Source organism: Petaurus breviceps, unplaced genomic scaffold (assembly GCF_028583685.1).
Source record: "Petaurus breviceps papuanus isolate PSGF00001 unplaced genomic scaffold, PetGlider_PUasm1.0 90849, whole genome shotgun sequence".
Taxonomy (NCBI): Eukaryota; Metazoa; Chordata; class Mammalia; order Diprotodontia; family Petauridae; genus Petaurus; species Petaurus breviceps.
In genome coordinates, this window is record NW_027187361.1 from 24,167,756 (window position 1) to 24,190,826 (window position 23,071).

At 41.3% G+C, this 23,071-nt stretch overlaps 2 protein-coding genes across 5 annotated transcripts; both read left to right on the forward strand.

The window, feature by feature from the left end:
- Positions 1-1,087: 1,087 nt before the first annotated feature.
- Positions 1,088-15,973, forward strand: CUNH2orf15 (chromosome unknown C2orf15 homolog). 4 transcript variants are annotated; one of them, XM_069072989.1, is made up of 4 exons: positions 1,088-1,334; positions 1,878-1,997; positions 7,282-7,317; positions 14,563-15,973. In XM_069072989.1, exon 4 carries the CDS (start codon positions 14,585-14,587, stop codon positions 14,861-14,863), a length of 279 nt encoding a protein of 92 aa, XP_068929090.1. In that variant the 5' UTR covers positions 1,088-1,334; positions 1,878-1,997; positions 7,282-7,317; positions 14,563-14,584; the 3' UTR covers positions 14,864-15,973. The 4 variants fall into 4 exon arrangements, with proteins under 4 accessions (XP_068929090.1, XP_068929091.1, XP_068929094.1 ...); XM_069072990.1 differs by lacking the exon at positions 7,282-7,317; XM_069072993.1 differs by lacking the exons at positions 1,878-1,997; positions 7,282-7,317.
- A 5,017-nt stretch (positions 15,974-20,990) lies between these two features.
- Positions 20,991-23,051, forward strand: LIPT1 (lipoyltransferase 1). The gene is made up of 2 exons (XM_069072994.1): positions 20,991-21,107; positions 21,858-23,051. Exon 2 carries the CDS (start codon positions 21,862-21,864, stop codon positions 22,981-22,983), a length of 1,122 nt encoding a protein of 373 aa, XP_068929095.1. The 5' UTR covers positions 20,991-21,107; positions 21,858-21,861; the 3' UTR covers positions 22,984-23,051.
- Positions 23,052-23,071: the final 20 nt, after the last annotated feature.

The window sequence follows — 23,071 nt, forward strand, 5'->3', positions numbered from 1 at the left end:
GAAAGCGCAGCCACGTTCCTGCCTAAAAAGAAGTACTGACTAAAATACGGACATAAGGAGTCTGCCGTTCCGATTTAAGAAGCACAGGACACATTTCTATCTACTCTTCAGCTAAAACACAAGGCACAGGCCTTTTCACCAGTCCGCCGGCCCTTCCGTGACATGAATAAGGGCTCTTCGTGGAAGCTGCCGGGGTCCCAGCTCACCGAGCAGTCCCAAAGGGGATGGTTTTCTCCCCAAAAGATCCCCAGAAACTTCATCCAATTTCAACTCCCGCTCATCCTCTCTTTGCTTCTCGCGTCTCCCCGGGAAGGTCCGGCGAGGCCCTGCGAGGAAGGGGGCCTGGGAAGGGACGAAGGGGCCTGAATGCCCGCGCCCCCCGGGGCTCTCACCTCTCCCAGACGCGCCCCTCCCGGAGCAGCCTTCCCAACAGCCCGGCCCAGAGACGCGGGAAGAAGGGAAGCGGTCGCCATAGGAACTGGGCTTGGCCCCGGAGCCTCCCCCCCCCCCCCCCCCCCCTCCCCCCCCCCCCACCCCATCCTGGGGGGCAGACCCCGGCGGCGACCAGGCCCTGCCCCTTCCTCCTCGTCCTCGCCCTCCCAACACGGGACTCCCCAGGGGAGCCGTGGGAGGCGGTGCTAACCGCCGGGCCCCGCCCACATGCCTGCGTACCTGCGGGGGGCTCCTCCTCCTCCTCCTCCTCCTGCTCCGCCTCGCTCCGCCTCCCTCCCGCGGTCCGCGTGCACTCCTCAGGCCTCGGCCCCTAGCGCCCCTACACCTACTTCCTAGGGGGCACGCTGCCGGCCCCGCACTCACACCTCGCGACGTCTACGTCTTCCTGCTCACCCGCCCTTCCAACGAGCTCGCACCCCCGGCGCGTGCCCGCGATTCCGCCTCGCTCCGGCCCCCCCATTCTGCCTCCCTCCCTCTTCCCCGACACCAGCGTCTGGTCTCCTAGTAACCAGACACGCGCCCTCCCCCGTCTCACCAGCCTTCCTCAGCCTGCGCTACTGCTGCTCACCTGAGCAGAGCGCGCATGCGCGCCCTGACCCGTTCCCACTCTTCTCCCCCGCCCCACCCCACCCCACCCCCCTTGGAACCCCCACTCCACCCTGCTCGGCCTAGGGCCCCCGGGGCGACTTTGGCTTGGTTCTTTATTTCTCCCGCGACCCGGCGCACTTGTCCTTTCTAAATCCACTGGACTCCAGTCTAGAGAGCAGGTTCGGTCCGTTATTCTGGGAGCGTGCGCTGCACTTTTCGGCCGGAGCCCGGGCGCGGCAGGCGTCCACCTGTGGCCTCTGCGGGATGCCGGAGAGCCGAGGGTCTAGACCGAGGTGAGCGCCCGGGGAGCGCCGGGCAGCCGCGGCCCCCGCCCCACAGCTCGGCCCAGCTCCGACGCGGCCCGATCGTGGACGCCCGGGCGGGGGGGCTGGCCCGGCCCGAACCCCCGGGGTGTGGAGCCCTGCGTGCAGCCCCTTCCCCGTAGAAGGGCATCGGGAAATGCCGTCCCCTCTCGTTCAAAACACCTTTTCTTGTTTGTTTGTCTAAGGGCGGGGAGGAGGAGAAATGGTCTGACCTCTTGCTATGTAACGTCAGAGAAAAACGGACACCTGCTCTCCACGTTTTAGTATCTAGGAAGTAAGCCCCCTGCGGCGGCTGCTTAGGCGCTGTGGAGACGAGTCCCTAGACTAATTGATTGTCTTGAAGAGAGAAATTAAGGTGGGAGAAAGAAGATAGAGTCGGTCTCTTTGCCTTCCATTTAAAAGAAGAACGCTCTGGAGAAATAAATGCGTTCATGTCTAACCCCCCCCCCCCCCCAAGTAACAGAAGCGATCTCTGAACCATTGTGGCTCCTCTCCCTCTCTCTTTAAATACAGCTGGGATGGCGTCTAAATTTCCCCCGGAGTGTATATTCCAGTGTTGGTGAAACAGCTCCAACCTCTCGTTAAAAAGTCAGGTCACATCTCGAAGGGATTAGTAATTCGTGTTTTAGAAAGGTGGGTAGTAACTTTTATGGCATTATGTTTTACTCCTGTAGATACGAACGTCTCTTCTGTAGGATGTTTCTTCAAAGCTTATTATTATTATATAGATGCGTCCCGTGTTCTCAACTGCACAATTTTAACTTTTTAGGTTTCTCTGTAGTTTTGTGAATACACGTATAAGATACGTTCATGTATATGCAGCAGTTTGATCTTCCTCAAGCTTTATTTTAGGTGACCCCGGTCATCATGGGAGTACTCCTGATCTTCTAGACTGGGACTTACCAATTGAGATGAATCTGACTCCTTTGAGAGAACCCTCCGTCCAAAAGATCAGGGCTCTTCCCCTATTACTGTGACAGTTTTTTTTTATACTTGTCATTTCCCCTTAGCTTTGTATGCATTGAACCCTTCTTTGTAATAACGAAAAACATGTCAACAAAAGCAGCCTACACAGCCAACAGAATGAGCTATAGTGTATATTACACTCCACGACTTGAGTCCTCTCATCTCTCCACTAAGGGGGTGAAGGATACTTTGTTATTAATTCTCTAGAGAGGTTGTTCATTAAGATTCAGTGGTGTGGATAGCTTACGGTAGTATTGTCATTTACATCACTGTAGTCATGGGTACATTTTAACCACTGCTGTTGGATATAGTACTAAAAATACTAACTATAGTAGCAGGACGAGATGAAAAAATTAAGTGAATAAACAAAAGCAAAATTATCACTTTTATGAGGATAAGTTGGTGTACTTTGAGAGTCCTGTAGTCAACTAAAAAAATAGTTGAAATAATTTCAAGCAAAGTTGTAGAGTAAAAAATAAATCCACCTAAATCGTCAACATTTCTTTATGTTGCTAACAAATCTCATCAGGAAGAGAAATTCCATTTAAAATAACTACAGATTATTTAAAACATTTGAGAATCGACCTGCCAGGAACTATATGCATACAACTTTAACATATTCTGTATAGTAATATAGACCTAAACAAATAGAGAAATACTGTTCATTGGTAGATTATGTCAGTGCAATAAAAATGAAAATATTACTTTATGCTTTGTTGATTTACCAAAGGATTACTTAGAAGAACTAGAAGAAGTAATAAAAATTAATCTGAAGGAAAAACAAATTAAGACTATGAAGAAAAATAATGAAAAAAGTAGGAGGGATGGGAGCCAACACCAGTTTTCAAATTATACTAACAAAGCAGCAATCGGTCAAACAGTTTGGTACTGGTTAAAAGATAATAGGTCACTCAGTGCAACAAATTAGGTACCCAACATAGAGGAGCCAACAAGCGTTTGATAAATTTAAATATCATAAACACTAGAATAAGAACTCACAATTTGACAAAAACTGCTGGGGAAACTGGAAAGCATTCCAGCAGAATTTAACTTCGAACAATACTCCATACCAAGATGGCTTCCAAATGTAAGTATAACAAGTATACGTTTACATCATAGGTTAGAGAGAGGATCAAGGCAAAAATTACCTTTCAAATCTATACGTAGACATAATGAGATATAGAAGATCACAGTAAATAAAATGGACAGTTTTTATTATTATGAAATTTAAAAGTTTCAGCATACATCCAGTGTAGCCCAGATTAAAAGGGGGAAAATATCTTTGCAGCAAGTTTCACTGATGGTCTTATTTCAAAATATACAAGAAATTGATTCAGGTTTATGAAAATAAGAACCATTTCTCATTTAACAAATAGTCTAAGGCTATATGAAAAGGCAGTTCTTCATGGAAGAAATCTAAACTACGTATAACCATGTAAAAGAAAATGTTCCAAATCATTAATAAGTAGAGGAATATAAATTCAAGTGGGTATAAAGTAGAACTTCAGAGTTATTTTCCTAAGTTCCCTTCAGCATGTCAAAATAAGCTCCTTGATGTTTGTGGGGCTGTGAATTGATCCAGCATTTTAGAATTTCGGGCCAATAGTTACTAAGCTATGCATACTTCTTGACCCAGTGGAAGCCTTTTGGCTGCCCTGGCTTCCTTCATCTCTTACATGAAAATCTCATTGTCTACTTGAAGTATTTCCTAAACTCTCAATTCTCTTGCCTTCCTCTTTCTATTATTTCCTATTTATCCTCTAAATAGCTTGTTTGTACATAATTGTTTCTTGTCTCCCCCATGAGTTCCTCAAGGGCAGTCTGTTTTTTGCCTTTTTGTAGCACCAGTGCTTGGCCCTTAGTAAGTGCTCAATAAATGCTTATCGACTGACTAATGGGGATACTAATCTAGGCTATATTTCAATAATATGCTTATACTTCAAAGAGATCAAAGAAAGAGGAAAAGGGCCCCTTTTTAGCAGGTCTTTTTGTCCTTGCAAAGAATTGTAAACTAAGAAAGTACCCATCAGTTGAGAAATGGTTGAACAAATTACTGTATATAAATGTAATGGAATACTATTTTGTTGAAAGATGGTTTCAAAGAAACTGAGATGAATGAAAAGCCCAAGAGAGTTTCTGAGCAATTTTCAATTTATTAATTAAGCTAGCTGATAAGAAATTGATAGTGGTTTATCTTTTTTTTCTTTTTTTAATTTTTTGGTCTTTATTAATTTGTTCATTTACTTTTAGTTTACAAGATTCAATTCCACAGTTCTTTGGGTTTCAGATTTTCTTCCCCTCCTTCCCCCCCCCCCAACCATGGCAGCATACAATCAAGTATATACAATTGGCAGATACTTTCACATTAGACATTAGTCAGGTTACAAAGGATTGTATCAGATGGAATGAACAGTGGGAAAGAGGAAACAAAACCAAACAAGAAAAAGAGAGCAGATAATTTGCTTCAATCTGCATTCAAACTCTGTTCTTTCTAGTTCTTTCTCTGAACGTAGACATCTCTCTCCATCATGGGTCTTTTGGGGTTGACTTATAGCCCTGCATTGCTGAGAAGAGTCCAGTCTATCAAAGTTGGTCATCACACATATGTTGTCTCTGTAATTGTGTACAAATTTCTCCTGGTTCTGCTCTTCTCACTCAGCATCAGTTCATATAAGCCTCTCCAGGTAGATATGAAGTCCATCTCCTCCTCCTTTCTTATGGCACAATAGTATTCTATTGCATTCATATACCACAACTTGTTCAGCCATTCCCCAGTTGATGGGCATCCCCTTAATTTCCAATTCTTTGCCACCACAAAAAGCTGCTATAAATATTTTTGTAAGGGCGGCTAGGTGGCGCAGTGAGTAAAGTGCCGGCCCTGGAGTCAGGAGGATCCGAGTTCGGTTACGGCCTGAGACACTTAACACCCACACAAAAATACTAGCCGTGTAACCTTGGGCATATTACTTAACCCCAATTGCCCTCCAAAAGGCAAAAAAAATTTTTTTTGTACATATAGCTTCTGCTTCTATGATCTCTTTGTGATAGAGTCCTAGAAGTGGTATTGCTGGGTCAAAGAATATGAAGTTATTTATAGCCTTTTGGGCATGGTTCCAGATTGCTCTCCAGAATGGTTGAATCAGTTCACAACTCCACCAGCAATGCATTAGTGTTCCAATTTTTCCACATCCTCTCCAGCATTTATCATTTTCCTGTTTTGTCATCTTATCCAATCTGACTGGTAAGATGTGGTACCTCAGAGTTGTTTTGATTTGCATTTCTCTAACCAGTAGTGATTTTGAGCATTTTTTCATATGCTTATAGATATCTTTAATTTCTTGCTCTGAGAACTGCCTATTCATGTCCTTTGACCATTTATCAATTGGGGAATGACTTGTATTCTTATAGATTTGACTCAGTTCCCTGTATGTTTTAGAGATGAGGCCTTTATCAGAGACATTGGATGTAAAAATTCTTTCACAATTTTCCACTTCCCTCTTAATCTTGGTTACATTGGCTTTGTACAGAAGCTTTTCAATTTCAATTTCAAATATCCATTTTGCATCTTATAATGCAATCTAATTCTAGTTAGGTCATGAATAAATAAATCTCTCTCCATAAATCTGACAGGTAAACTATTCCTTGCTTTTTCAGATTGCTTAGAGTATCATCCTTTATACCTAGATCATACACCCATTTAGACTTAATTTTGGTATATGGTGTTAGATAATGGTTGATGCCCAGTTTCCGCCATACTATATTCCAGTTTTCCCAGCAGTTTTTGTCAAGCAGTGAGTTCTTCTTCCAAAAACTGGGGTCTTTGGGTTTTTCAAAGTGTAGATTATTATAGTCATTGACTGCTGAGTCTCCTGTGCCCAGTCTGTTCCATTGATTTACTGCTCTATTCCTCAGCCAGTACCAAGTAGTTTTGATGACTGCTGCTTTATAATACAGATTGAAATCTAGTATACCTAGGCCACCTTCCCTAGAATTTCTTTCCATTAATTCCCTTGATATTGTGGACCTTTTGTTCTTCCAAATGAATTGTCATGTTTTTTATATTAGCTCGACCCAGCCATGAGCAGTTGATGTTTTTCCAATTAGTTAGATCTGACTTTATTTGTGTTAAAAGTGTTTTGTAGTTGTGTTCATATAGGTCCTGGGTTTGTTTTGGCAGGTAGATTTCCAAATATTTTATAATGTCTACAGTAACTTTAAATGGGATTTTTCTTTCTATCTCTTGCTATTGTATTTCATTAGAGACATATGGGAATGCTGAGGATTTGTGTGGGCTTTTTTTTTTTGCAGGATTTTATATCCTGCAACATTGCCAAATTTATTGTCTCAAGTATTTTTTTACTTGATTTCCTAGGATTCTCTAAGTATATCATCATATCATCTGCAAAGACTTCTAACTTGGTCTTTTCTTTGCCTAATTTGATTCCTTTGATTTCTTTTTCTTCTCTAATTGCTAGTGCTAACATTCCTAGTACCAGATTGAATAAGAGGGGTGATAGTGGGCACCCTTGTTTCACCCCTGATCTTATTGGAAATGCTTGTAGCTTATCCCCAATACATATAATACTTTCTGATGGCTCTAAATAGCTGCTATTTATTATTTTAAGGAAGGCTCCATTTATTCCTATACTTTCTAGTGTTTTTAATAGGAATGAATGTTGTACTTTGTCAGAAGCCTTTTCTGCATGTATTGAGATAATCATGTGGTTTCTGCTAGTTTTATTGTTGATATGATCAATTATGCTGATGGTTTTCCCAATATTAAAACATCCTTGCTTTCCTGGAATAAAACCTACCTGATCAAAGTGTATTATTCTTGTAATAAGTTGCTGTAGTCTTTTTGCTAATATTTTATTTTAAAATTTTGCGGCTATATTCATGAGGGAAATTGGTCTATAATTTTCTTTTTCTGTTTTATCTCTTCCTGATTTAGGTATCAGTACCATGTTTGTGTCATAAAAAGAATTTGGTAAGACTCCTCCTTCACTAATTTTCCCAAATAGTTTGTAGATTATTGGGGTCAAATTAATTAATTCAATGTTCTTTAAATGTTTGATAGAATTCACTAGTAAATCCATCTGGCCCTGGAGATTTTTTCCTAGGGAGTTCACTGATGGCTTGTTCGATTTCTTTTTCTGAGATGGGATTATTTAAATAATTTACTTCCTCTTCAGTTAATCTGGGCAATTCATATTTTTGTAAATATCCATCCATTTCCCTAAGATTATCAAATTTATGTGCATACAATTTGGCAAAATAATTCCTAATTTTTGTTTTAATTTCCTCTTCATTGGAGGTAGGTTCACCCTTTTTAGTTTTGATACTCATAATTTGGTTTTCTTTATTTTTTTATCATATTGGCTAAGGGTCTATCAATTTTATTGTTTTTTTCATAAAACCAGCTCTTAGTTTTATTTATTAATTGAATAGTTTTCTAATATTTCAATTTTTATTAATCTCTTCTTTGGTTTTCATTATTTCTAATTTAGTATTTAATTGAGGATTTTCAATTTGTTCTTTTTCTAGCCTTTTCACTTGCATGCCCAATTCATTGACATCCCTTTTCTCTAATTTATTCATGTATGCACTCAGGGATATAAAACTTCCCCTAAGAACTGCCTTTGCTGCATCCCACAAATTTTGGTATGTTGTCTCATTATTATCATTCTTTTGAATGAAGTTACTGAATGTTTCTATAATTTCTTGTTTGACCCACTCATTTTTTAGGATTAAATTATTTAGTTTCTAATTAGTTTTTAGCCCATCTTTCCATGGTCCTTTATTGCATATGATTTTTATTGCATCATGATCTGAGAATGATGCATTTAATATTTCTGCCTTTCTGCACTGAATTGTGAGGTTTTTATGTCCTAATACATGGTCGATTTTTGTGTATGTGCCATGTACCTCTGAGAAGGTGTATTCCTTTATATCCCCATTCAGTTTTCTCCAGAGATCTATCATACCTACTCTCTCTAAAATTCTATTCACCTCCTTAACTTCTTTCTTGTTTATTTTGAGGTTGGATTGATCAAGTTCAGAGAGGGAGAGATTAAGGTCCCCCACTAGTATAATTTTGCTATGTATATCTTCCTCTAATTCCCTTACCTTCTCCTCTAGGAATTTGGATGCTATAACACTTGGTACATATGTGTTAAGTAGTGATATTGCTTCATTTTCGATGGTGCCTTTTAGCAAGATATAGTTTCCTTCCTTATCTCTTTTAATTAGATCAATTTTTGCTTTTCCTTCATCTGAGATAAGGATTGCTACCCCTGCTTTTTTTACTTTAGCTGGAGCATGATATATTTTACTCCAGCCTTTTACCTTTACCCTGTGTGTGTCCTCCTGTTTCAGATGTGTTTCTTGTAAACAACTTATTGTAGGATTATGGTTTTTAATCCATTCTGCTGTCTATCTCCATTTTATGGGAGAGTTCATCCCATTCACATTCACAGTTATGATTACTATCTGTCTCTTTCCCTCCATCCTATTCCCTCCCCGGTTTATACTTTTATTTTTCTCCCCTTCTCCCTTTCCCTATTAAAAAGAGTGTTCCTTTTGACCACCACCTCCCTCAGTATTCCCTTATCAGCCCCCTCTCTCTTTTTCTCCCCTTCCCCCTTACTTCTTCCCTCCCTTCTAACTACCTCCCCTTTCTAAGCCCTTCCCCCCTCCTACTGCCTGTAGGATATGATAGCTTTTTATACTTAATATAGTATGTTATTTCTTCTTTGAACCAAGATTTACAAGAACAGATCTCATGCAAAACTCCTCTCCCTCCCCTCATTTTCTTCTGATACATTTTGTGTATCTTCTTTATAGTCCTATACTTAACTGGTTGTGTTGTTTACTCCTTGCACCAGAACCAATGAGGGAAAAGCTAATGTAAAGCTCAACTCCCTCCCTTCTTTCTCTCTCCTATATTGTTTTTATGCCTCTTTGTGTGGCATAATTTACCCTTTTCAGCTTCATTCTTTCCTCTTCTTCCATTGCAGTCCCTTTGTATCCCTTAGTAAGGTTTTTTTATCCTCATTTTGTATAATTTATACCCATACCCTCTATTTGTCTATAAACAGTTTGCTCTTATTAAATAACAGGGTGTGTGTGTGTGTGTGTGTGTGTGTGTGTGTTTTCCTTGTTTACCTTTCTATGTCTCTTTTGCATCTCATAATTGGAGGTTGAATTTTCCATTGAGCTCTGGCTTTTTCATAAGGAGGTCTGGAAATATGTTATATCGTTGAATGACCATCTCCTTGCCTGGAAGAATATGTTCAGTTTTGCTGGATAGGTGATCCTTTGTTGTAACCTGAGCTCTTTTGCCTTGCAAAAAAATTGTATTCCACTGCCTCCAATCTTTCACGCTGCCAGATCCTGTGTGATCCTCACTGTGGTTCCTTGATATTTGAATTGTTTCTTCCTGGCCGCTTGTATTTTCTCCTTTACCTGGTAGTTCTGGAGTTTGGCCACAACATTTCGAGGACTTTTCATTTTGGGATCTCTTCTAGAAGGTGACCAGTGGATTCTCTCCATCTCTATTTTACCCTCTGGTTATAGTATTTCAGCACAGTTTTCCTTGATGAGCTCTTGGAAGATGTTGTCCGGGCTCATTTTTTCATCATGATTTTCTGGTAGGCCTATGATTCTCAGATTATCTCTCCTGGATCTGTTTTCCAGGTCAGTTATTTTTCCATTGAGATAAGTTGCCTCTTTTCCTAATTTTTCATTTTTGATGTTTTGTTTGACTGATTCTTAGTTCCTCATAAAGTTATTTGCTTCAGTTTGGTTGATTTTAGTTTTTTTTATTTTCCTCAGTTTTTGGAGCTCCATATCTCACATTTTTCTTTTTAAGGAGCTGTTTTCTTCATTGTACTGTTTTTATAATTTTGCAATTTTGCTTTTGAAAGAATTATTCATTTTGTTTTCTATCTCTCTAATTTGGTTTTCAAAGTTCTTTTTGAGCTCATCAAAGAAAGCTTTCTGTGCCTGAGACCAGTTCCCTGTTGAGGCTTCAGCTGTGGGTGTGGAGTCCACACGGTCTCCCTCTGAAATTGGTTTCTCCCTCTCACTATAGTAGGACTCCAGAGTCTTTGTCTTTGCAGTCTGCTTTTTACCCATTTTGAGGCAGAGTCTTAGCCACGCCCTTCCTCTAGGGGTCCCAAGCCTTTACTGTTTAAAGTTTTGCCCTGGGGCAATAATTACTAGGTTTTCAGGGTCAGAGGGAGGGATTGGAGCAGCCAGGGTTCACTCTGCCATCCTCATCACTGGAGGTCCAGATAGGGGCTTTTTAAATTTCTAGGCTGTGGATTTGTAGTCCCAGGAGTAGCTGCTTCCCCTGCTAACAAGAATTAATGGCATTCAGAATTATAAAGTCTGTGTGCTACCTTGATACTTTTTGAAAAGTGACTTGAGATTAACACTTGGTGGTTCATATGCATTAAAAAGTTTTCCAGAAGAATTTGAAGAATTTAAGAACCAGGAGTCAAGATGGTAGATTAGGGGAAGCTCCCCAGCTGAACTCTCCCAATATTCCCCTCTAAACAACTTTAAAATAATTCTCAAATCAAATTTTGGAGTTGCAGGGCCAAAGACAGGGTAAGACATTTTTCCAGCATAATAAAACTTAAGAGATCAGCAGGAGAGATTTGTGACATGAGGGTGAAAGCCTGTCCAGAGCCTGCACACACTATGGCAGCAACAGTGACTGCAGCACCTTCAGGAGCTCTCAGCCCAGAGATGATCATAAGGGGAACAAACAATTGTTAAGAAAGAGATTACAGGGAAGCCTTTGCTGTTACTAGGTACAGCTGGCACTGACTGGCATCTCTGTTGCCCATATATAGTTCTTAGTTACAGTTCCAATGCAGAGAGGAGAGCTGGGGTTTGGTTACAAGGGAGTAGGGGTCCTTCCTGGTCACAGTTCCAAAGCAAAGAACAGGGCTAATGCTTGTGGCTGCAGGAGGCTAGGGGCCTTTCCTGGGTAAAGACCAGAGTACAGACCAAGAGAGTAGTGACCATACCTCTCCCAGGATCACACCACCTTGGAAGCACTAAAAACTTGCAGACCCCCCAGAACTAGCTCTACAAACATCAGCACCAAAAAGCCTAAAGCTAGGGACAGTGCCTCCCCACCCTAAGGTGAGCAAAACCGTTTTGGTTCAAAGTCAAGAAGTTAGCTGGAAAAAAATGAGCAAACAACAACAAAAATAGTATGACCATAAAAAGCCACTTTTGTGGCAGGGAGGACCAAGACATAAACTCAGAAGAAGACAACAATGTGAAAACAGCCCTCAAAAAAATGCTAATTAAACCCAAACCCAACAAGAATTCCTGGAAGCATTAAAGAAATGAGTGATAGAGGGAAAATTGGGAAAATGTATAGAATGGTGCAAGAAAATTATGAAAAGAGAATTAAGTTTGGTAAAAGAGGTACAAAACCTTACTGAAGAAAATAACATCTTAAAAAATAGAATTGCCTAATGATAAAATTCAGTGAAATATAAAGAACTCCTTAAAATGCAGAATTCACCAAATTGAAAAAGAGGTTAAAAAATTCACTGAAGAAAGTTACTCTTTAAAAAGCAGAATTGGGCAAATGGAAGCTAATGACTCCATGACACATCAAGAAACAATAGAACAAAGTCAAAAGAATTTTTATAAATAGAATATGTGAGAAACCTCACTGGAAAAAAAAACTAACCTGGAATATAGATCAAGGTGAGATAATTTAAGAATTATTGAACTACCTGAAAGTCATCATCAAAGAAAAAGCCTAGACATCATATTTCAAGAAATTATCAAGGAAAGCTGCTCTGATATTTTAGATCCAAAGGGTATAATAGAAATTGCAAGAATCCATTGATCACCTCCTGAAAGAGATCCAAAAGGAAAATTCCTGGGAATATTATAGCCAAATTCCAGAGCTCCTAGACCAAGGGAAAAATATTGCAAGCAGCCAGGAAGAAACAATTCAGATGTAATGGCATAACCGAATTCACAAGATTAGCAGCTTCCATGATAAAGCAGAAGAGGGCTTGGAATATGATATTCTGGAAGGCAAAGGAACTAGGATTACAAGCAAAAATAATCAACTCAGTAAAACTGTATAACCATTTGGAGGAAAAAATAATGGATATTTAATAAAATAGAGGACTTTCAAGCATTCCTAATTAAAAGACCAGAACTGAATAGAAAATTTGACATTCAAACACAAGACTCAAGAGAAGCATGAAAAGGTAAACGTGAAAGAGTAATCATAAGGGACTCAATAAAGTTAAACTATCTATTCCAAAGGGGAAGATGATACATGTAACTCCTCAGAGCTTTTTCATTGTTAAAACAGTTAAAAGGAGTTTACACAGACAAGAGGACTTATATGTGGATCAGTTATGTTAAAATGATCTTCAAAACAATGAAAGGGTGAGAAAGGAGTGTAGTAGGGGAAGGGGTAAGGGAGAGGTACAATGGGGAAATTTTTCTCATATACAAGAGGAGCTCAAGGAACAATGGAGGGAAAAATAGGAGGGGGTGGGGGGGCAGGGAGTGTTTGAACCTCACTCTAATCAAATTGGTTCAAAGAGGGAAGAATATATTTGTCAGCTGTGTATAGAAATGTAGCTTACCTAATAGGGAGGGGAGGGGGAAGGGGATGAGGAAAAGGGAGATGATGAAAGTGAGGGCAGATTAAGGGAGGCGATGGTCTGAAGCAAAACAGCTTTTAAGGACGGACAGGATCAAAAGAAGAACCAAAAGAAAATGGGACAGAGGAAAATACGTGATCATAACTGTGAATGGCGTGCGTGTGCTCACGAAACAGAAGCAGACGGCTGAACGGGTTAGAAACCTGAATCCAACAATGTACTGCTTGCAAGAGACACACTTGAAACAGAAAGGACACACCCAGAGTTAAAGTAAAGGGCTGGAGCAGAATCTAATATGCCTTAGTGTTCCTAAAAAAGGTAGGAGTAGCAATCGTGATCTCAGACAAAGCAGAAGTAAAAACTGACCTAATTAAAAGAGATAATAAGGAAACTATATTCTGTTAAAAGGCATTATAATCAATGTTATAATATTAAAAATGTATAGTGTTTCTTTGGAAAGTACCTAATTTCTCAAATAGATACTGAGTTAAATGTATAAAAATAAGAACTGTTCCCCAAGTGATAAAATGGTCAAAAGATATAACCAGGCAGTTTATCACTTTTGGTTAGAGAAATGCAAATTAAAACAACTCAGGTATCACCTCATACCTCTCAGAAATTACAAATGCTGGAGGGGAACCATTCTGGAATACAATTTGAAACTATACTCAAGGGGCTATAAAATTTTGCATACCCTTTGACCCAGTAATACCACTACTAGGTCTGTATCCCAAAGAGATCAAAGGAAAAGGACCTGTGTGTACAAAAATCTTTATAGCAGCTCTTTTGTTGTGGCAAAGAATTGGAAATTTAGAGGATGCTCATCAAATGAGGAATGGCTGAACAAGTTATGGCATATGATTGTGATGGAGTACTGCTGTGTTGTAAGAAATGATGAGGGGGGGTGGCTTCAGAAAACAAGAATTATATGAGTTTATGCAACATGGAAGGAGAATAGAGAGGTGATTGTGCACAGTAATAGCAAGGTTGTAACTCTGATCAATAGAGTGATCTAAGTTCCAAAGAGCTCATGATGAAAAGTGCTGTCTACCTCCAGAGAGAAAACCGATATACTTTGGGTGTAAACTGAAGTATCATTCTTTATTTTTCTTGCTTTTAAAAAAAATGGCTAATATGGAAATATGTTTTGCATGATTTCACAGGTATAATTAAATATTGCTTGCTTCTCAGTGGGTGGGGAGGGGTGGAAGGGAGGCAGAGAATTTGGAACTTGGAATTTAAAAAGAAAATCATATTTAAAATAAATAGTAAGTTAAAATGTTAAACTTTAAAAATAACTTATGAACCTCCCCAAAAGGAAAATTTAACCTCTTAAATATGGATAAATGGGGAGGAGTAATTTCTTTCTATAATTCTATATGACAATAATGATAATACATTCCTTCCAATTTTATATTATGTCTTAAGCATACATGGCAAGCAATTAGCACTAGCTTTTGACATTTTCATAGGTTTCTTGTCTTGCAAATAGGAGTTTTTCAGTGATCAAGTTGAAAATTTTGTGAGCATTGCCTTTCAACTATATAGAAATTTTCTTGGCGATTTTTTTTCAGACTTTGAAGATACTGTCCCAAAATGGGATTCTCTCTTAGTAAATCTGCTACTCAAGTATCTGCTATACACGGTGATTCAAAAGTGGAGAATCATTTAATCCAAAGGACTGAGAAAACTACGTTAAGACCAGTGACTCAGTTATTTCAAAATACCAGAAAAATAAGGTTAGAAGAAACAATTCAAGGAGAAAATTTTACAGCCAATGAAGAGACTGGCACAGAATCTCATTCAGGAAAAGCACTAAGTCCTGTGACATATGTTAAAGAAAGAGATGGACTAGAAATGATAGATGTGGAATGAGGCTGTTTCTACATTAACAAACCCCTTTGGTTAGTTTGTGAGTCAAACTGATTTTATTGGGTAAACTTGAAAAAATGGAGACTTTTACTACTACTTATTTGCTACTTTGACACAGTGTACTGAAATTTTTTTTTAAATAAAGATGACCAAAAGCTCCTTTGAAGAAAAAGCCTTCCACACTAGTCAAAGCAGATAAAGCCAATCCTGTATTCTGCCTTTGTAAAGTACTGGGGTTTTTCAGTAATGGTGTTCAAATATATAAGACTAGTTTGATCTTAACATCTATTTTAGCATCTGGTAGTATCTCTCTTTTTCTTGACTCCTGATTATGAAAATGTTATTTTCAAGAATTTTAAATAATTTATAAGAAGGTTAATTATTGATCTGTTTTTTCTTTGTTACCAAAAATTAGTTTAGAATTTCTGAGTAGAAAATACCTACCTAAGGCAGATATACTTAATTGATTAAAAAGTATAATCTGTTTTCAGAGTTTTACACAGTTTCAAGTATATATGTTGCCCATGTACCATTTCCTATTTGAGCCCATGAACATTGAAATTTTGTGTTCGTTTCCTTACCATTCTCCAATACTTGAGGGTGACAGTAAAAAAAGTCTACACGATCCTCAAAATGGCACTAGATAGTTTCTACAAATGACTTGTTACCTTTGGAGTCCTTTAATTAAATCTTCTCTTGAAGGTGATTTTTCCATGTTTAATTTATTGAACAGTTTTTTTTTAATTGAACAGTTTTTAAAAATTATTTTAAGTGATACACTGACAAGTATTAATATGTTAAATTTTTACCTTGTACTTACTACCATTTTGTACCATCAGTATGTGGTGCTTAGATAAAAGAAACCCTTTCAAGTGTAAAACAAAATAAATTTTATTTTCTATACCAGTCAGTTGCTATTCTTCCCAGTGCAATAGCTTAGCTATAGGAATATTGGCTCAAATATTATTAGGTCAAACTAGAACAGTTTGTTTCAGATAGAAAATGCTTTATTGATATTTTTCCATATGTTTTGTATATATTATAATGTATTGGTAACTGCTTCAAATACTTAGTTAAATAATCTGCCTCTGGACAATAAAAACAAGTCATTATCATTTGCTTGTGGGGTAAAAAAAAAAATGAGTGCTCATAAATCATGAAAAGTTAAACCATAAAGAAAGTGGGTAAATGAAGCATAATCAGTGGTATTAGGCTGGTTACTAAACTCAGAGAGTGTTAAAATGATCATGCTAAAAATAACACAAGTTAGCAGTTAGATGCTTTGTGAATTCTCAAGGACAATTCTAAACAAAACTTCAGTGGCAAACTGTAACTAAGAAAATGGTTTAACTTTATCAAGAAATATCAAAAACCTATCATGGGTTCATCAAAATGTAATTTTGAAAGTACTGTTTATTTTAGGAAAGGGAGAGATTACTAGAATCACAGGATTTATGGAAGTACCCTTAGAGATAATCTAAGATCAGCATCCTCGGGTAATAGATGAGGAAACCAAGATTCAGAAGGTAGTAGCAGTCCAAGGCCATACAGTGAACAGACAGACAGTGACTGAAGTCCAGAACTGAACTGAAGGAAGAGAGTGGGATAGAGTGTCACAATACTCTTAATCATCCCAGACTTCTTACAAACATTATTCTGCCAATAGTGTATGACTGCAAATTGTAGGATACTAGTCTGCAAAGAATCACACAAGTGTAGCACTCAGAGCAATTGAGAAGTGTGTGGTTGGTATGAGGAGACACCACCACCTAACGAGGAACTAAAAAAAACTTAAAAATAAGCAAAGGAGTGAAAACAGGAGAAAGCAAGTGAGCCTGTTGTATAAGCAGCTGGAAAGAAGAACATCACATCAGAGAATTAGGATTTGAGTAACAGGATTTATTTTTCACATCACCAGAAAACACTGGAATGTGATTTCTCACGAGACTACCCCATTGGGCTAGACCCAGTGGGGATGGCCTGGAGAAAGTGCAGTTGTCCTCAGGATTGGACTTGAGATGGGGCATCCAGATGACAAAGTGTGTGATTTCCTTCATTGGAACGATCATAGGCAAGATGGAGAGAACAAAAGGTTTGACTCCAGAAATAAAATTAACATCCTTTTAATGTTAACAAGAGTGAAGGTAAGGATGGAAAAGAGGAATTCTTTGATTATGGTTATAAATATTGAATGAGCAAGGAGTGGGCAGAGTGGGTAATTTTAAGTGTCATCCTATTATCTGAGAAATGTGGGGAAGAAAGGCAAATGTAAAAAGAAGAAAAAACTACAGAATTAGTTGAATCAGTTTAGAAATTGAATTATCACAGGGCATGTGTTGGGATGCTTATAGGATGTAGTGGAAGTTGTAAGCACATACAGGAAACTAGAGTTAATTAAATTCATAGAGAAACTGAAGTTTACATGGCAGGGTTATGGGCGGGGTGTCAGCATATCTTGAATAGGTTTACCATTCTACATTGACTTCTTGTGACTTGCCCAAGATCATCACTCAAGGCTCAGACCAGTTCTGATTCTAGGTCAGTGCTTTTTTCCATTAAATCAAGCTGTTAGGTTGTAAACTACTTGATAGGAGTGTTGATGTTACATCTAACTTTTTCACTTTATATTTTACAATGTCTTTCATATTAAGCACTTAATATTTAATTTGAATAAAAAACCTAGTATTAGAATAAAATAGAATAAAACTCCTCTATTCTTAGCATTACTATGCTAAAAATAGACTTACAAAGATAGAACACAGACCTTGTTCTGAAGCTTATAATATGGAAGAATGGATATATAGACATAATTGTGTGTGTGCATTTATGTGTGTATATCATACATATACTTTACCTCATGTTTATTTTGTAAAAAGTAAACTTTTCTTACAAAGGAAAGATCCAAGTAAAGTGCTCTGAAATATTTTCAAAGGGAAAGATTATTCCTTTTTGGTTGGTGGGGAAGGGAGAGGTAAGAAGTTAGTGAAGGATCCCTAGAAATAGAATCAAAATTGGACCTGGGAATTGAGAACTAGGGTGGGCAAGCATGTTGAGTCATTTCCAGGCATGGGGGATGACATAAGGAAAGATATAAAGGCAAGAGATGGCATGATTAGAATGGGGGGGGTAGTTGCACATTGGCTAGAATATGAGAGAACAGGTTCTGATTTGGGGCTCAGGAGTTTAAGGCAATTAAAAGTCATTAGAGGTTTTGTGCAAAAGAGCTTTGAGATCGGAGGGAGAGGTGCATTTGGAATATTCCTGGGTTGGTAAAGATAGGTAATACTTGGTAATAAAGATGAATTAGAGAGGAAGACTGATTAGGAGGCTAATAGTCTAGGTAAAAGGACCTGAGGTGTAGGGTATTTGCAGCAGTTATAAAAAGGAATAGGTTGAAGATATATTGCCAAGGAAGAATTGACAGGGCTTAGCAACTTATTAGATGTGAGTCAGAAAATATTTTAAGGTTCTGAACCTATGTGGCTGTACAGATGATGCAGTCAGTCAACATTAAGAACCTGCTATGTGTTAAGCTATCGACAGAAATAGAAAAGTTCTGGAGAAGTCTAGGTCTTCCATAAAGAGAGTCCAGTTTGGGACACATTGAACTGGAGATACCTAGCAGACAGTTGGAAAATAGGAGGTTACGTATCTGAGGGGAGACTGGATCTGAGAGTCAGTGCATGGATGTGATCTTTTAAACCATGGGATTAGATGAGATTGAGTGTATGTAGAAAGAGCAAAAAATAAGGTACCTTGAGGATCTCTTCCATTTAGAGGATGGGAAGAAGGAAATTAAGTGGTTAGATAAGCCAAGGGAAGAGCAGGTATCCAGAAGAGTAATGAATTCTGCACAGAGTTCAAAAAAGGCCAACCAAAAAGAAAGAAAACCCACCATTGGGTTTAATGAGGGACGGCATTAGACCTTGGAGAGAACTATTTCAGTTGCTTGTTGGGTATACATATCATATTATAGAGATTTGAATAAGAATGAAGTGGAGGGAGTGGAGACAGGAAAAAGATTAAGAACTTGGCTATAAAGGGGAAGAAGTTATTGAATTAAGAAGCATTAAGAGCACTGCTAAATGATAGGTATACAAATAGGAAAACAAGCTAGTCTCCACCTTCTAGGAGCTCACATTCTAATTGGGGGAACCAACACAAAGGAGGGTTTAGCTGCAAATTAGATGGGAATGCCCCATGGTCTTCAGGGTACAGTGGCCAAGCAATTGGTATGCATTTTCTTTAATGTAATTTTCCACTAATAAAACCATATCCACTTCTGTTACTGAACCAATTGGCAGTGCCAAGCACTGTGGTGATGAGAACATCAATTTCCTGGTCTTCAGAGCTTGGAACAGCTAGGTGGTAATGTGGATAGAGCCCGGGGCATGCGATCAGGAAGACATATCTCTTAGAATTAAAATCTGGCCTCAGGCACTTTACTAGATGTGTGACCTTGGGCAAGTCAGTTAACCCTGTTTGCCTCAGATCCTCATCTGTAAAATGAGCTGGAGAGGGGACAGTTATGTGCAGTGAATAGAGTACCAGGCCTGGAGTCAGGAAGACCTGAGTTCAAATCTTACCTCAGACACTTAACACAAAAACTAATGGTCTGACCTTGGGCAAGCCACTTAACCCCAATTACCCTACCTTTCCCCCTCCAAAAAAAAAAAAAAATGAGCTGGAGAAGGAAAATGGCAAACCTTTTTTGGCAAAACTATTATTTGCCAAGAAAACCTCAAATGGAGCACAGAGTCAGTCATGACTGAAAAACTACTGAACAACAAAAAGTTGGTGTACCAGCACATCTCTCAAGGACCGATTCCCTGGCTGGTGGTTTGAGACCTGGGCTGAAACCAAGGCCTATAATTTCAGGAATGCTACTATTCCTGGAGCTTTCAGGCTCAGGGTCCCAGGCCAACTCCATCCAGGTCTGACAGGAAGGTTTGGGGATGGTGTCTCTTGCTCCCTATTGTCCCTCCCTCATGATGCTTTGACTTCGAGGCTGGCAATTGGTAATTTAAGGGACAAAGGAGAAGACAGTTTTAGAACAGTGGAAAAATTTACAGTTTCAGGGAAAGGACCCAGTAAAGCACCTTGGGTATGGTTTTCTCCACCGGAGCCATCCAGGAGATAGATGTACATGACAGGAGATGCGGGACTGGACGAAATGGGAACGAGAAGAAGCCGCCTGGGAGGTCACTGAGAGGGCTGTGTTGGTTAGTCCAGAGCCCAGTCCAGGTTCAATGGCATCCGTGTGTTCTTTGTGGCGCATCCTCCTCCCTGTGCATGCTAGCTGGGTCCTCTGGGCTGACGTCTGCCCCATCCAGAAGCGGGCAGAGCATTGAGTGGAGGGTTCAGAAGAGTTTTGCTCTATAATTGTCATTATTATCTTTCCTAGAAAAGCGAGACCCCCTGAAAGTGTAGTGACCGGCTGGGGCGGGCAAGACCGAACCCTAGCGCCTTGAGCCACCTGCCCGTCGTCACTGCTAGAAGGGACCCTTTGAGACACGACGCGCTGACGGTCACAGACTCGTAACCGGCCGCAGGTGCTCGCCTCACCCCATGGCACGGGACCTTTAATGCATCCGCCCCAAGCCTGCCCTTCGTTCCAGCCCACCAGGGGTTCTGAGCCAAGTTTGGGTCAGAGAGAGCCCCTCTGGTAGGCGGCCAAGGCCAGTGGACCCCCGGGATCGCGTTAAATAAACCCATAGAACTGCGGAGGGAAGACTTCTACGGAAAGTTATCAAAGTCGTTTCTGCACGTTCCCAGAGGCCAGGCCCCAGTGACCCCAAGCCCGGCCCCTCCCTTTGGGCGGCCCCAGGAGGAGCCAGAGGCTGGCGGGGCCAGGTTCAGCCCCTACTTCGGAAGAGGCCGCTCCCGCAGGCCTTCGGTGCCAGGGGTCGGGCAGCAGGGAGGGCGGGGCCTGCGCATCCCAGGAGGCAGGAAGGGCGGGGCCTGCGCATCCCAGGAGGCAGGGAGGGCGGGGCCTGCGCATCTCAGGAGGCAGGGAGGGCGGGGCCTGCGCATCCCAGGAGGCAGGAAGGGCGGGGCCTGCGCATCCCAGGAGGCAGGGAGGGCGGGGCCTGCGCATCTCAGGAGGCAGGGAGGGCGGGGCCTGCGCACTCCCGGAGGCAGGGAGGGCGGGGCCGCGCCTGCGCAGCCGGGAGAAGTCGTCTGCGGTCCGCACCATCTCGCCCACAGTGCCCACGCCGTAGCCCGGACCCGCCGCCGGAAGTAACCGGTGAGTCACAACCGGAAGGAGACTCGGGACGGGGTCTAGTCCCCTTTGGTGGCGCCGGGCCTTCGGAGCTCGGGCCCCGGCCGAGGCCCGTCCATCCCCGCCCCCCGCCCCGGGCCCCGGGGGCTGCACGAGGGAAGGAGGCAGGACCAACCCTCCGACCCGAGCCGCGCCTGGTGGCCACAGGCAGCACGCGTCCCGGGCGGGAAGCAGGCGCTTGCCTCCCAGCCCCTGGTGCCCTCCCTCCCCCCGGGCTCCGCGGGGGGGTGGGGGGGCGGGCGGAGTGACGCGTGCAACATTGTAGCGCCGAGCGCGCGGCCTGCGGTCAGCGAAGGCCTTCAGCGGGGCACGAGCGCCACAACCTGAGCCCACGTTCCCTGCCCTGGTGACTGGCCCAAGGTCACACGGTGGGGCCTGCTGACTGCAGGGCTCCCTTCCCACCCAGCCGCCCCTCCTTGTAATGTCTTAAAAAAACAGCCACCTAAATTCTTGGTCATGAACAAATAACTTGTGTCACACAAAGAACAAGAGAGACTTGTATAAAAACCGTTCGAACCCGTTACAGTTTGCGTTTTAAGAAGTATCTGTATAGGGGTGGCTGCGGGGTGCCGTGAACCCGAGCTCAGATCTGGCCTCAGCCACTTAACTTACTAGCCGTGTGACCTTGGGCAAGTCACTTAACCCCGAAGGCCCTCCAAAAAGTTAAGGTATCTATATAGGATTTAACGACCACCCTATTTCCTCCATTTTTAGAAACATGCTGATCCCATTCTCTATGAAGAATTGCTTCCAGTTACTTTATATCCTCAAGAGCCCAGCAGCTGGCTTAAAAAACACAGCAAAAGGTGGCCTCATTTTACAGTCGACCTCTAACAACGTTTACCAAAATCTGGCCGTGGAAGACTGGATTCACGACCACATGAATTTAGAAGGAAAGCCTATTCTCTTCCTTTGGAGAAATTCCCCCTCAGTCGTGATTGGCAGACACCAGAATCCCTGGCAGGAATGCAACATAAATCTAATGAGAGAGAGGGGCATAAAACTGGCCCGGAGGAAGAGCGGAGGGGGAGCCGTGTACCATGACACGGGCAACATCAACCTGACCTTCTTCACAACTAAGACACAGTATAACAGGATGGAGAATCTGCAGCTGGTCATCCGAGCGCTGAAGGCCGTGCTGCCAGAGCTAGACGTGCGGGCCACGGACAGACTGGACCTCCTACTGGGAGGGCAGTTTAAAGTCTCCGGGACAGCCTCGAAGATCGGGCGCACCGCTGCTTATCACCACTGCACCTTACTGTGCCACACGGACTGGGCTTCTTTATCTTCGGTGCTTCAGAGTCCTTACCAGGGCATTAGGAGCAACGCTACCCCCAGTGTACCTGCCTCGGTGAAAAACCTTCTGGAAAATGAAGACACACTAACCTGTGAGGTATTGATGGAATCTATCGCAGCAGAGTATGCTGCTTATCACCAAACCGACGGCAACATTATCTTAATAAATCCAACCGATGAGACCGTGTTTCCTGGAATAAATAAAATAGCAGAAGAACTGCAAACCTGGGACTGGATCTATGGCAAAACACCCAAGTTTAGTGTCAATACTTCTCTTGATCTGTTACGTGAACAGTCATATTCTGAAATGAAAATACATGTAGATGTAAAAAATGGGAGAATTGAAGACTGCAAAATTGATGCATCTGATCACTGGTTACCACCGGAAATGCTTGAGGAACTAAGCACGAGATTTATTGGCAATAAGTTTTGCCAGAGTGAAGCCACAGTATTAATAAATGCATTGCTTAGAACATATCCAAAAGACCATGAACTATACAGCAAATGGCATCTTCTTTGTGAAAAAGTTAAGAAAATAATGTAATTCAAAAATGATGATTATTCTTTATAATGACAGCTCTGGAACAGTAAAATAAAATTTAATAATATATATTCTTTTGCATGAATCTTAA